Below are 14,663 nucleotides of genomic sequence, written 5' to 3'. Positions count from 1 at the left end.
TTTTTGTGAAAAAAAAATCGACCGCGGAGGACCTACAAAATTGAATATCTTGTAGAATTTTCGATTCTTAATACTATCCTGTCATCGGTTTTTTCCCAGCACCCCTAAAAGCTGAGATATTGCGAATTTTGTAGAAAACAAATGCTTTAAACGTATAGAAAAAAGTTTCCTCGAAACCCTTCAAATTCTCCATAAAATGTTCAAAATTCGATCGGCTACAATTTAGTAGTAGGCAATTCTTGCGTTAGTTCAGCCTTTTTCCGCAAAAGTTGGACATAATGAACTGAAAATTTGGCGCTGCGATCGCTTGTTCTTGATGCGACATAAAAAATTCAAAATTTGAAGTATTTTATGGTCAAAATGATAAAATTTTAATCTTAAATATAAAATGACAGGACATGTGAGAATCTAGGCTTGAATATTTCCACGAGTTCATTCAGTTACTATAATATTCGCTGATTTACGCTGTTATACAGGGTGTTTCCTAAACATGCGGCAAAAATTCAGGGGGTTGTTCCTTGGACTATTTTAAGCATGTTTTGTCCTTGGATGATTTTTGAAAAACCTCTTTGGTTCGAAGATACAGGGCGAACAACATTTTTCATATTTTTAAAATTAATAATAGTTTAAATAAAAATGCGTACCGCACTGTGTTTACTAAGTAGGTACAATTCATTATTTTTAAATTTGTTTAACAACATTCCAATTACTAAAAACGGCCAGTTTTTCGACTAAAAATTGCTAATACATCACAAAACGAATTCAAATGAAAACCGTGTTTAATCTGTATTCCTTTACCATCTGCACTTATCAATTTTTAGTCAAAAAACTGGCCGTTTTTAGTAATTGGAATGTTGTTAAACAAATTTAAAAATAAATTGTACCTACTTAGTAAACACAGTGCGGTACGCATTTTTATTTAAACTATTATTAATTTTAAAAATATGAAAAATGTTGTTCGCCCTGTATCTTCGAAACAAAGAGGTTTTTCAAAAATCATCCAAGGACAAAACATGCTTAAAATAGTCCAAGGAACAACCCTCTGAATTTTTGCCGCATGTTTAGGAAACACCCTGTATATCACTCACTACTTTATAACTTTTAGCTTCAAGTAGCAAAAATTTGAAGTACACCCGAATTGGGTTTGATCACGAAGAGAGCGATTGAGTATATCAGAGAGATCGACTGACCGGCAGTTGATTTTTAAGGCCACGTTTTATTTGTGTTAAGCCAAAGAGTGAAAAGTTAATCATTAAGTTTAAAACTAAGTGTTGTGAAAAAAGTTCTGTGAAAGACAACGGTGTGTTAAACACCCGTGTCTTAGCCAAATTCAAGAAAATGGACCCTAACATATTAATGGAATCCTTGAAATTAGATTGGTCCGAAGACGACCAAGTATTCCAAAATCCAAAGAGGACGTGCAAACAACCTGAAAAAAAATTTAATAAAACCTAACGAAGTTGCTACAACGAATAGATTTGGCATTCTCAAAGTTGAAGCCATGGAAACTGAAACCACCCCCGTACCGGACTTATCGCCCAAAACCTCCAAGAAGCTGAGAAAATACCCACCTATCATAATAACTTAAAATAGAAGACTGTAGGAAATTCCACAACATGGTGAAGAAAATAGTAACCAACGACAACTTCAGCATAAAATATTACGCTGATGAAACAAAAATTTTTATCGTCAACCACATTGACTATACAAATCTGTTGAAATCCCTTAAAACAGATGATATCCAGGGTTATTCTTTCTGTGCTAAAGAAGAGAAAAAGAAGAAGATTGTTGTGAAAGCAGCTCGTTTTACCACCGAAGAGGAAATTAAGGCACGCTTATTGAGCGATCACAATTTAAAATCAGAAGATGTGAACTGCCTTAAAATGAAAGGGAAAAATGAATCATCGCATTCATTCCTCGTTTCAGTGCCAAAGGCAATAAATCTCAAAGATCTCAGGAAAACCTCAGAACTGGACCACATTAAACTTGAATGGCAGAGATATTCAAAAAAATCTAAAGTTCCGCAGTGCTTCCGCTGCCAACGGTTCGGCCACGGATCTAGCAACTGTTTTCTCCAGCCAAGATGCGTCATATGCGGTAAAGACCACCAGACAAAGGACTGCCCAATTAAAGGAAGAACTGATCAAGTGAATTGTGCAAATTGTTCCGGACCCCACACGGCCAACTAGGAGGAAAACTACTTTTTTTTTTTTTGCTGTACAGCAGTTTAATATAAATTTCTATAAAATATGTTACAGAGTTATATATACAAACAGTTGCTAGATCCGTGGCCGAACCGTTGGCAGCGGAAGCATTGCGGAGCTTTAGATTTTTTCGAGTATCTCTGCCATTCAAGTTTAATGTGGTCGAGTTCCTTGGTTTTCGTAAGTTCTTTCAAGTTAGTTGTCTTTGGAACTGATACCAAAAATGAATGCGATTGTCCATTTTTCCCTTTCATTTTTAGGCAGCTGACATCATCGGATTTCATATTGTAGTCGCTCAATATCCGTTCCTTAATTTCTTCTTCGGAGGTGAAGCTTGCTGCTTTCACCACAATCTTCTTCTTTTTTTCCTCTTTTGGGGAGAAGGAATAAAATTTAATATCATCCACTTTGAATGATTTCCTCAGATTGGTATAATCTACGTGATTGTTAATAAAAATTTTTGTTTCATCAGCGTAATACCTGATGGTGAAATTATCGTTGGTGACTATTTTCTTCAGCATATTGTGAAATTTTCGGCAATCTTCTATTTTGGAGATTACAATAATGGGTAGGCATATTTTCATTTTCTTACCGTTTTCGGGTGCTACGTCCGGTAGGGCGCTGGTATCAGTTTCCATGGCTTCAACATTAAGAATACCAAATCTGTTTGTTGTCGCAATATTGGAAGGGTCTTGAGTAAGCTGGTTTGGGTGTTTGCATGTCCTTTTCGGGCTTTGAAATTCTTGACTTTCTTCGGTCCAGTCAAGCTTAATTTTTTCTACCATGTCAGAATTAGAACATGCTTCCATTAAAACTTTAGGGTCCAATCTTCTTAATGTGAGATAGAACTCGGGTGTTTAATACACCGTCGTTCTTAACCGAACTTTTAACGAACCTTGGTTTCACTTTAATGGTTTTAAACCGTTCACTACAATTTCACACTATACTGTATAACTCCGGGGGTCATACACACTCTCGGGGTGGTGACTGTGCCGTGAGATCGATCGATCGTGTGTCTATGTTGATGTGTCGTGAGTACAGTAATATTAGAGGTAATGGACCTTCAAAGTCGAAAATTTCTAATGTAAAAAAAGTGGAAACGAAAAAGAAAGATTCAAGAGGAGTTTCCTCATCAACTTCAAGCAGAAGATCTGAAACCCTGAAAACTTAAGTTACTAAAAAAGATGAACGTCCATCCTCATCAAAATCAGATAGAGATCGAGATCAAGAACAAGTTGTACAAAATGAAAAAAGCGATGAAACAGAAGAGAAGAAATTTGAATGTCATGGCATGGATCGGGAACTTGCTGATGTATTAGAGAGGGATATTGTTCAAAAAAATCCCAATATAAAATGGGATGACATAGCAGATTTACATGAAGCCAAGAGACTCTTGGAAGAAGCGATTGTTTTACCTATGTTGATGCCAGAATTTATTACTTGGAAGTTTGGTTTAGAAGTGGATGAATGAATTTGGGTTCAGTCTTAGGAAGGAAATCAACTTTTTTTTTGCTGTACAGCAGTATAATATAAATTTCTATAAAATATCCCGATCCCGATCCATGCCATGACATTCAAATTTCTTCTCTTTACAAATCTTCGCTACTTGAAGCTAAAAGTTATAATAAAATGAGTAATATAAAACGGCTAGCGATCGATAGTGCCATCTAGGAAGAGTAGCTCAAACCGGTTTTGGAGAGGCGGTTCCAATCACAGGATTCTATGCGTGTTGCGTGGCGGAAATAATTAGTTCAGTAAGATGCGAGTAGATGGCTAGTGGCCAAATTCTCGACTTATTGGAAATATCTCGAAATTGAGACCTTTTAGGAGCAAACTGATTGCAGATTTGTATTCGACTTTCCAATCCTAATTACCTAAGACCTAATATCATTGATATTAGGTCTATGTCTCTGCCCTTGATAATTTATAATATTCTATGGACGATATTCTGCCATATGAAATAATTATGAATTGAATAAAAGGGAAATTATTCAATTGAAATTCAAAAATTACATGAGCAATGCATTGACTATAAGTTATAGGCATGTGACTGAGGAATCGAGAGTTTTGTGTCCGATTCAACATTTAATTCCATTTTTAAATATTGTTTTAGTTTCATTTCATTATGAGGCCTATCGTCGATATCAAATCAAGATGTTTTGATATCTCTACAGAAACTATAGGAGCTGGAGGATTTTCCCTGGTTAAAATTGCTTATAACAGAGTAAATTGAAATATGTGAATTGAAAAAAACATACATGGTCTCTGTTTTAGGGACATAAAACTCCAATTGCTTTGAAAATCTGTCATTGTAATTCTGAAACTGAATGGTTGCAAAGTCTCAATGAAATATGTTTATTGAAAAAGTTAGTACATACAAACATTGCAAGAATTAATAATTATGAGATAACGAGATTGTGAGTCCTATGAATTACTTTTGAATTAATATCGTTTATTAAAATTATATATTTCAGTCATGTGCTAATTGGTATTGATAAAGGAGAGTCCACATTGAGACAATTTATATCAAATGAAGATGTTCATAGACTAAGATCCTATGCTATCTCTATCACGAGTCAAATTGTCAATGCTTTAAATTTTATTCATTGTCACAAAATTATTCATGGGGATATCAAACCAAATAATATTATTTACACTGCTTCTTCTGACAACATAAGAATTCAATTGATAGACTTTGGGTAATTGACATGTACAATAATAATAATAATGGTTAATATTAGTGGAATTTTAGGTTGTCTCATGTTGTTGGTAGATTAGATTCCTCCACACCGGTAAATGCAGGAGGAACCAAAGTATATCTAGCACCCGAACGATTATCTCATTCCATTTACAATGAACAATCAGATATTTTCTCTGCTGGTATTGTATTTTTTGAATTATTATTCAAGCTACATCCTTTTTATATTGAGGGTGAAAATTATGTGGAGTTTATGAAAAACAAACCAGATCCTAAGTTTCCTCAAGGATATCAATCTCAGGTGTCTAAAGAATGGTTGGAAATACTTTGTAGTATGCTTTCCTATAATCCCAAAAATCGAGAAGAAGTGAGAAATAACAAATTGTTGAAAACGAAATATGAGGGGATATCAGTTGATCATCAGCTAGAAGCCCTTAACAACATAGGAAAGGGAGAAGAAGCTGAGAAAACTGAAAAATACACAGATGCTGCTATTCATTTTATGGATGCTAGTATAAATTTAGCAATATCTAAGCATGAGGCAGATATTCAAACTAAAGATTTTATTGCCTCTTTGGATACTCAAATAATATCATATAGAAAAAAGGCTTTTCAATCAATACATCTTTTTAAGCACTCCTTTTCTCAGTATAAATCTACTGGTGGCAAAAGTGTATATGATGAATATTATGAGTACTTAATGGAAGTAACTGCCTCTACTCCTAGCTTAAAACATTATCTAGAAATTGGATACAATGCAGAGCTGTACCTTTGTGAGAACAAATGTGAATGTGCTTTTCAAAATTTTATGCATGCCTTGAAATATCTGAACCAAGTGATGCCTTCAGAACCAACTGGTGACCGTAAAACTATTATAGGAAAAAAAGTAAGTTTTACTTGTATTTTTAATTTACATTGGGAGACCATCACAAAAGAACTTGTATTTTTACAAAAATGAGAGATGTTATCTCGAGGACTTAATGAGTTGAAAGTTTACAAAAGTTTTATTTTTCAGATGTTGCAGTGGACTAACATGGCTGAAACATTGAGATCTAGCTAATGAATTATAATTTTAAATGAATACTCCATTAATTGAGATTGGTTGTGATAGTTATACATTCTCTGGAAAAATTCTAGTCCATTAATTTCCATTTTATAATGGATTTATCATTATAAATTAAATCGAAGAAATTATTCACCTATTTTTGACATATAATATAACAGTTATCATAAAATTGTTAAAACACGATAAAAACAACTTGTTTCACTATTTATTTGACAATTTTCCTCTTATCCATACATTTTCTTAGAAAAATAAAGATTTGTATTGAAACTTTGAGAGAATCCTTTACAAAAGTATATTCAACTTGTTGAGAAATTAGATGTTTATTTCAGTAAAATAGTGCTTTCTTTTTGGTCTGAAGGACCTCAGTGTTGAAAGTTTAGCTCAGTTCTTTGGAGGCCAAAAACATTTTTATTCAACTTTTAAATTTAATATCGTGGGAAAATCTCAATGCTGAAATTTTACAGTATTTGATCAAGCGGAATACTAATCTCTTATCAGTTTGCTTCCAAAGGATCTCAATTTTGAGTTTTGTGTTAAAATTTTCAGAAGGTTTGATTGGGTAATATTTTTACCCATAAACATTAATTCTTAAATTATCAATTTGAATAGGTGTATGAACTTAGACCTAATATAGAAGTGATGGCACATCTATTATTTCAGTTTTTGTTTAAAATTTCAAAAATTCAATTTAGCTGCCTGTAAGCCATCTATACACAATTAACTAAATTTGTTTGCCTTCAGCCAGCCATGAATAGAATTCTATATACGTATACGTCCCAACCAAACCTTGGTTTGAGCTACTTTTCTTAGATGTCGCCATCTTCCAAAATTCTGGTAAATGCGCTTCTTTCCAAAAAAACGTAAACATTTGTATTAAAATCGCAACTTTAAGAGAATCGTTTACGAATGAAATTTAATTTCAGTAAAATTGGCATAGATTTCACAATTACCGCTTTAGGATGAACATTATTTAATTTCTGGGGCAATGTAATAAGTTGAAACACATTAGGCATTAAATCAAAGTTCAAGTGAACATTATTTAAAAATTCGTGACAAAGATCGAGATATCTTAGACATTCTTTGAACTCTCCATTGAAAAATCAATTATCTGAAAATTAAAATCTTTCAGAAAGTAGTATTTTTGCATACTCTATTCGAATTTGTGAAGTTAGTAATTATTCATCTTTGTTATTTAACGTTAACTTATTTATTCGAGATGTTCTTCTTGTAATAACCCAGAATTCATATGAAAACCCTCAGAGAAATAAGAAACAATTTGAATCCAAGAAATAATATAATATAAAAAAGGTAGTCTATTGTTCGTTTATAAATTAATATAATATAAATAATTTAAAGATGTATATTCAATATCTAGACCACAATATATTTGCAAAAAGATTAATTACTATGATTTTCAGATGTAAAAAGACAACTAACATTGTCTCAAATGTTCCGGTGCGTGATAATGCTGTTGGGTATTCAAAGATGGGTGAATAGGGGGAGGGAAACATCTAACATGTTCCACAGATAATTCATCATTCTCCCCGGACTTTAGGAATTTGTTAAGAATAGCGAATATCTGTGAATTCAGTACTTGAAACCTTCTTATTCTGTCCACCATCCTCTTCAAGCTCTGCAAAAAAACAACCAATATAGGTAATGAACATCAAAGTCAATAAGGAAGCCCTTACGATTCTTTTGACAACTTCATCTTTCATGTCCACCCGTTGCACTCGTAATATGTGATAGCAGAAATCTAGAGCCTCAAATCTCCTTTGTTGACCTAAAAGTACAATCATGGTGCAACCAGCCCAATGAAGACCCTCTCCAAACATCTCTCTGCAAAATAGATTTGTCAAAAAATATTCAGACTGTGAAATAGTCATACTGAGATATGAAAAAGCATGTGGGTTAACGAATATTTGCTCGTACAAGAACCATATCGACTTGGCAAGTCAGAACTTGTTACCATAAGTGATAAGGGGTTTAGGATTGTGTACTTACTCAACAGTGAATTCATTCTCACTGACAGGTATGCAGTAAACAAATTGCAAAGCCGACCAGAGTCTGTGGAATTCGGTGCATTCATCAACATTGATGACGCCATTAGCTGGAGGAACTCCTACCCAAACAGGATCGTCGAGAAAAGTCATCAATCTGTTCAAAACAACTTCAAAAATTGACAACCCACAGCATAACCTCTCTCTTGTTAATAAGTCACCTTCCCGAGATATCATAGCTTGCTGAAACAACAATTGCATTGAGTTTCCTCCATAAAAAAAGTTCGTTCACTGCTTGTATAACGTAAACAAAGTGTAAGCATTCAATTTACCTTAGCAGTTCCCAATTTCTCGATATTCGTTACAATTTGTAATGCTGCATACTTAGCTTCCAATCTCTTCTGCTTTGTTTCAGGTTTTTCACCCTCTGTGAAATTAGTGAACATAAATACTTTTGAAATTTTAGATGAATTTATATTTTACCTTTACAGTACGGCCTAGGAAGTATATTCTGGAATGGAGCGGCTTGCAAGAGATCACATACTTCTTCTTGAGACAGTGCTTGTTCCATGAGTAAACAGAATAATATTATGTTTCCAAATTCCCGGAAATTGTGGAAGAGTTCAGTACGGGCATCAGGATATTGAACAATATCATTAAGTTGGGCGTGGTAGTAACTAAGAACTCCTACAAAAAAAATTGCAAATATATTAGAAACTAGAATGTGCATGAGACTTGAAGAATTCAGATATAAGTACATTTTTTTCTCAATAAATTTGAGAGAAAAAGATCAAATTGAAATTAAAAAATCAGTTGGTGGTAGAAAAATTGACATTCAGTTTTGTAAATTGAAATGAGAGAAAATTTATCCTTTCAAGCATTAATTCATTATTTTTGAATGCTTTTTCAGAAAAATTGTTTCAAAAAAGTGATAAATAACAATTTGGTGAGAGTATCCTGTGTCAGGTAATTCTATATTTGAAGGTCATGCGAAAAAATTACATGAATACAAGACGGAACAATTTCTAATTAATCTTTTTGAACACCATGGTTTACCTGGAGATCCATAGTCGTATCGAGGCAATTTACAGATTTTAGGCATTGCTTCCATCAAGGTCTTTGTGAATTGGAGCAGGTTTCCTTGAATTAAACTTTTTACAATTTTCAATAGCTCTTCCATCACTACTGCTATCCCCTGATAACCTAATAGCTTACACATTGTATGGAAATGCTGGGGACCCACAAAACCTTAAATAACATAAATACAACTATTACGGAGAATTGTTAGATAATATGAAATTACACAAACCTGAGTATTGGGCATACTGAGTGGTATAAGCTAAGTTCAGAGGTTTGCTACCCCACATATAGTGGTGCGACATTTGTGCTGGCTTATCACGATGTACAGGAGGTGCAAAAGCTATTTGTCCACGATATTTTGTAAATCTAGAAATCGAGTTTCATGAACAAAAAAAATAGAGGTGGTTCAGAAAAACTCATACCTGTTAGTAGCAGCATTATAGACGTAATTTGGAAGAAAATCGTAGTTCAATTCCCAGAAAACATGCAGTGTTACCCTACCGTAAGGGGCCAAAACATTATGATTAGCTTCTCCAAACATTGAATCAAAATCATCTAATGCTAGCCATTTGCTCAGTAATTTATGACTCAAGCGATTGACCTAAAAATAGCATTCAGTTAATAAAAACTCAAGCTTAATTGAAGACTAAAACATAAAATAAACGAGCTGAAGCATAATTAGTCTTTAACACAAGAAAAATGCAAATACAAGGTATAATTAAACAATGTAAAAATTAATATAGTGGTTTTTTATTTTAATCATCCAATGGCAGTTTTATTTGCGAGTTGCTTTTGAATTATTTTTTGTCGCCCCTCACTAAGGGCCCCTTTGAAAAAAGATTTCGAAAGGATGGTATCTAAATATCAAAAAATTGATAACTTAGTGTCTATTCCTCCACGATAATACATCTTTATGATATATTTGGGTTTTTTTTGTCTTGGAATATAATTCCAATTCTAAAAATGACAAAATAGATAACCAACCGAAAGAAAATTCAAAATAACTAAAACTGTACAAATTGAGTAAACGGTTAATAAATTAAATAACTAAATTAACATGAAGACCGAAATTTTTGTATTTAATAATACAATTTTTCCTCATCAGTGCCTCATAATTCTACAAAATTACTGAATTTACAAACTCACCACTTGTATATCACTTCACAAAAATTGCAATTGGAGAACTTCAAATCAGAGAACGGTTACGTCAAACTAACTAAATGAAACTGTTCTTTAGTTAGTTTGAAGTTCCTCAATTGCAATTTGTGTGAAGTGTACAAGTGGTTAGTTAGTAAATTCAGTAATTTTGTTGAACTGGCACTGATGAGGAAAAATTGTATCATCAAATACAAAAATTTGTGAACCGTTTACTCAATTTGTACAGTTTTAGTTATTTTGAACCAAACTAACTAAATGAAACTGTTCTTTAGTTAGTTTGAAGTTCCTCAATTGCAATTTGTGTGAAGTAGATATACAAGTGGTGAGTTAGTAAATTCAGTAATTTTGTTGAACTGGCACTGATGAGGAAAAATTGTATCATTAAATACAAAAATTTGTTAACCGTTTACTCAATTTGTACAGTTGCAGTTGAATTTTCTTTTGGTTGGTTCTTAATTTTGTCATTTTTTGAATTGGAATAAAAATAAACCAAATATATCATAAAGATATATTATCGTGGAGGAATAGACACAAAGTTGTCACTTTTTTGATATTCATATTGAATGTCCTTCATCAAGTAGACTCATTAAACCTTTATAGGATGGTATCTGATTCACCTTGTATTGGAAATATCTAATAATGTTAAGAATTGAGGAGTCACCTGTAAGAGTCCATCTAATTCCATAACTCCTGTGATATCTCCGGCCTCAAATTTACTGATGGCAAAGTCCAAAGATTTTTGCATATCAGCATTGATTCTCTGAGTTATAAGCTTGTTGAGATCAATAGATCGACCTAATAGTTGTACATGGCGTTGTTTTAGTAGAGTTTCATATCGATTTGCTCTAGGATAAGGCAACAAATAAGCTCCTAATGCAGCACATTCTACTCTGTATCGTTTATCTAAAAATATACTTGCCGCAAGCTGCTTATAATAGGCAAATATTTGTTCACTAAGTTTGTATACAAACTGGTCGAAACATAAGTTGACTTCAGCTTCAACTTCATCGTATAAAAACTGTTTTCTGAAGATAGTCAAAGCATAAAGGGCACTGTCATTATATAAATCGAGGGGATATAATACATATTCCATCATCGAAGGTTCCTTCGTTTTGAGTATATGATCTGTCAAAATCCATGGCATTGACATATCTATCGGAAATTGGATTCTTTTATCCATCGTTATCAGGTCATTACACTCTTCATTGTGATGATGCCGAACTGTACATTTATTGATTCTACGTCCAACTGTCATTTCAAGGTAAAATTCTCTGTACCAAAGCTGAGATAAATCACAACACTTAGATAGAGATTCGCTGAAATTTAACAGATAATTCCAGAAGAATGACGTTTTATGAAATTGGTCGATGAGAACGAGGTATTGCCCATCAATATCTTTGCGTAGAGTCCTCTTTCCGCCTGATTTATCAGCAATCAAAGACTCCAGCATTGTTCGTACCATATAAAGTTGCGTTGATGAAGGTCCTTTAGATAAAGAAAAGATTATCAAATTCCAATATTTAAAAATTTATTTAACACTTACCAACGTTTCTTCTCTGGACTTTTATATTGAAACCACCATCAGGATCTTTTCTACCTTTTAGAGCAGGGTCTTGAGATGCTTCAAAACCTCTATTCCAATCAGCACAAGTTTCTCTCACTGACATAATTATACTAAAAAATGTTATCATTTGTTGAATCTCAAACAGATTTTTCAAACTCTCAAAAAAAGTTAATCAAAATAATCGAAATTGAAAGAGTGACGTCATTTGGAAGTAAAAATAAGCAAGTGGCAATGTTGCATCATTAGATAGCATATTTTATGACGATTTCGGCAATATGCCATACCTTGAGTAATAAATAAAATAATAAATCTCAACGGTTTATGAGTTAATGGGATTCTTATGAAAAAAATGATGGCGATGAGGATCTTAGTTAGATTTGGTAAATTTTGAAAATTGGGCTTACCTCCTTATAAGATCTTTTTTATTTTTAACAGCTTTTCTCAAAGGTTCCCTTAAAATAACTTGTACAAATTCCTGTAATTCAAAGTAAATGTTTCTTCTGATAGCATCGGTGAAGACAGTTTCCATTCGAGCCATGAGCACTTGAAGTCCTTTGATCATAGCGATCACTTCGATCAGTGCAAATTTTTCTTCATCTGTGTAATTGTACCTGGTTGCCTACAATATATGACTTTTTTTATTAAACTGACCTCGATTCCAATCACACCAAAAAATAATTGCAAACTGATTTTAAAAATAGCCGAAAATATTAAGATTTCAAATACCTGGAAATAATGAACCGAAAAAAAACATACCCTTTCATATTCCTCAGCCTCTTGTGGACAATCCTTATTCTGATGATGATCAGTCGGATGCAACAACTTCCAAGAATACAATTCGGTGACAACACTGGTCCATTCGGATAGCAATTGGAGCCCCCTTAATGCTAGGTCAGCCGTTTCTTTGTTCTCTAGATCACTACCACTTTCCTTGTAGGTTGTAGTCACTTCGTTACTATATCTAGACAATTCACTTATATATTTCACATGGTCCTCACGTATTTGGGGAAGATGGACCATCAAGTCTGCTTGCGGAGATGGAGCACTACTACTACTCAAAGGCCATTTACTGGGGTCATAATGTTTACTTCTTTTGATATAGTTGAAAGGGGCTATCTGCATGTCTCCAAATAGAGGTACAACTTCCAGATTCTAAAATTATAGGTACCATTAGAACACACATAAAACTGTAAAAAGCACCGACATGAAATCAAGAAAAACATAAGTCATACAAACCTTAAATATCCTATCGATACGATCTAGCCGTAGTTTCTTCTTCTGATCCAATTTGTTAATATTACACAGCTCACTATCCATTAAGAACAAGCCAAAGCCCATAACTTTCACAAGCATGTGTTTCTCTTCAGAAGTCAAATACATTTTCGTTTCAAACATATGCACACAAATATTGACAACATCGGCTAAAAGCTCTTCATAGCCTGGTACTTTCTCCAAGTTTTCTTTAACCGTATCTCTCATTTTATTTTGTGTAGCCAAAAACATTGATAAATTTTGAGATTCTTGAAGGGTTTGGGAATCTGACATGACTTTCAAAAACTGGGCAGCTCTAGAAAAATAAGAATTAACTACATGTATTATGATAGAAAGAAGAAGTTACCTTCTGTATGTAGAATAATCATTTTTTACACTAGATTTCATATTTTTCAATTCATCCAGAACGGCAAACATATTGATGAATTTTCCCAAGGTTAATAAATAAGCTTCTGAAACGAAATCTTTCCTTTTTTCAGTATGACACAGTCTACGAACTTCCTGGGAGAATCTTTCTATTGCTTTACGCTGAAAAAATGTTGATGTGATCAAAGAATCTGAAATACTGGGAGAATAAATATAAATACCTGGAAGTACATGAAGTTCAAGAGTTTGTTTACTTCAGGTGCTAAAACTTCCACTGTTTTTTCATAAATTTCAACACGATTTGGTTGTTCATTAGATTTAGGTTGTGGGATGGCTCTAGAGCAACATCTCCACGTATATAACATAACTGCATGTTCTTGGCCTTCCTCAAGAAGCTCATTCTAAAAAATTGAAAAAAATAGATATACATTGCTGTGAAGGTAATTCCACACCTACTAGACTAGCATGAACGGTAGCTTCCTCAATATATTTAGCTATACCAGTAACAAAGCCATTTCTGTCTTCAAAGTTCGTATCAAAATTTGCTTGATAAATTACTGAACATGGTTGTGCCTCGATGCATGGTTGTTCATCAGGTAAAGGCAATTCATCCAACACATCTACATTAGAAATAGCATCGCTCAAAGAAACCCTATCGGTTCCAGCCATTGTTGAACAATATAATACTTATCACTGAGGGGTAATTGATACAAATGAAATAATTTTAATTAACATTGCACAGGTTTATAAAGTTATATAGTTTTTTTTGGCTGAAAATATCATCGAATCATTTAAATGAAAGATGAAGGTGCGGCACTGTTCACAAACAAATCCAAGACGTAAATTGACATATGTCATTATCATTAATCTCTTCCAGAGATGAGCAATATCTTTTCTCTCTCTCTCTCATTAATTTTTTTATCTATGACGCAAAAAATCGAGTCCTGGGAAAAAGTTGGAGACCGTGTTTTCTTAAAAAAAAACCTGCAGAAAACGATGAAACCAATGTTTCAATTTTTTGTTTTTAATTCAATTATCGTATTTCAAAAAAAATTCCAAAAAATAGATCTACACAGCATGATTCATTTCTATTCCATTTTCCTGAATTGTCTTTCAAGTTGAACGAATTCTTTCGAATTCTTTCGAAATTCTGAAGAAAAAGGAACAAATAACGATTTCCAAAGATATGGACAGAAACTAAAACTTTTTAGGCTTTTATTACCAAAAACTGGATATTAACAATTCAAAAATTACA

At 33.2% G+C, this 14,663-nt stretch overlaps 3 protein-coding genes across 3 annotated transcripts; 1 reads left to right on the top strand and 2 right to left on the bottom strand.

The window, feature by feature from the left end:
• Positions 1–2,260: 2,260 nt before the first annotated feature.
• On the bottom strand, positions 2,261–2,989 carry LOC123686186. Its single transcript, XM_045626196.1, has one exon. It carries the CDS (start codon positions 2,987–2,989, stop codon positions 2,261–2,263), a length of 729 nt encoding a protein of 242 aa, XP_045482152.1.
• A 1,129-nt stretch (positions 2,990–4,118) lies between these two features.
• Positions 4,119–6,174, top strand: LOC123686279 (myosin light chain kinase A-like). The gene is made up of 5 exons (XM_045626312.1): positions 4,119–4,428; positions 4,479–4,621; positions 4,679–4,903; positions 4,957–5,788; positions 5,918–6,174. The coding sequence occupies exons 1-5, from the start codon at positions 4,330–4,332 to the stop codon at positions 5,960–5,962; spliced, it is 1,344 nt and encodes a 447-aa protein (XP_045482268.1). The 5' UTR covers positions 4,119–4,329; the 3' UTR covers positions 5,963–6,174.
• Positions 6,175–7,249: 1,075 nt separating this feature from the next.
• On the bottom strand, positions 7,250–14,261 carry LOC123686276 (cytoplasmic FMR1-interacting protein). The gene is made up of 16 exons (XM_045626309.1): positions 13,865–14,261; positions 13,630–13,809; positions 13,389–13,570; positions 13,007–13,337; positions 12,527–12,922; positions 12,175–12,389; positions 11,750–11,880; positions 10,868–11,691; positions 9,471–9,649; positions 9,278–9,414; positions 9,025–9,216; positions 8,452–8,655; positions 8,301–8,395; positions 7,973–8,211; positions 7,660–7,807; positions 7,250–7,601 (listed from the first exon to the last, which is right to left on the bottom strand). The coding sequence occupies exons 1-16, from the start codon at positions 14,075–14,077 to the stop codon at positions 7,401–7,403; spliced, it is 3,867 nt and encodes a 1,288-aa protein (XP_045482265.1). The 5' UTR covers positions 14,078–14,261; the 3' UTR covers positions 7,250–7,400.
• Between the last annotated feature and the right edge of the window lie 402 nt (positions 14,262–14,663).

Source organism: Harmonia axyridis, chromosome X (assembly GCF_914767665.1).
Source record: "Harmonia axyridis chromosome X, icHarAxyr1.1, whole genome shotgun sequence".
Taxonomy (NCBI): domain Eukaryota; kingdom Metazoa; phylum Arthropoda; class Insecta; order Coleoptera; family Coccinellidae; genus Harmonia; species Harmonia axyridis.
Note: the sequence above shows the minus strand (reverse complement) of the source record. Positions and strands in the feature narration are given on the sequence as shown.

What these genes read in the sequence shown, in the direction of transcription:
- LOC123686279 (XM_045626312.1), top strand. Translation starts at nt 4,330, where the DNA reads ATGAGGCCTATCGTCGATATCAAATCAAGATGTTTTGATATCTCTACA. An exon ending in AATTATGAGATAACGAGATT is followed by an intron (nt 4,622 to 4,678) that starts GTGAGTCCTATG and finishes TATATATTTCAG; the next exon opens with TCATGTGCTAATTGGTATTG. An exon ending in ATTCAATTGATAGACTTTGG is followed by an intron (nt 4,904 to 4,956) that starts GTAATTGACATG and finishes GTGGAATTTTAG; the next exon opens with GTTGTCTCATGTTGTTGGTA.
- LOC123686186 (XM_045626196.1), bottom strand. Translation starts at nt 2,989, where the DNA reads ATGGTAGAAAAAATTAAGCTTGACTGGACCGAAGAAAGTCAAGAATTT.
- LOC123686276 (XM_045626309.1), bottom strand. Translation starts at nt 14,077, where the DNA reads ATGGCTGGAACCGATAGGGTTTCTTTGAGCGATGCTATTTCTAATGTA. An exon ending in TGAACTTCATGTACTTCCAG is followed by an intron (nt 13,571 to 13,629) that starts GTATTTATATTT and finishes ACATTTTTTCAG; the next exon opens with CGTAAAGCAATAGAAAGATT. An exon ending in ATGAAGTTGTCAAAAGAATC is followed by an intron (nt 7,602 to 7,659) that starts GTAAGGGCTTCC and finishes GTTTTTTTGCAG; the next exon opens with AGCTTGAAGAGGATGGTGGA.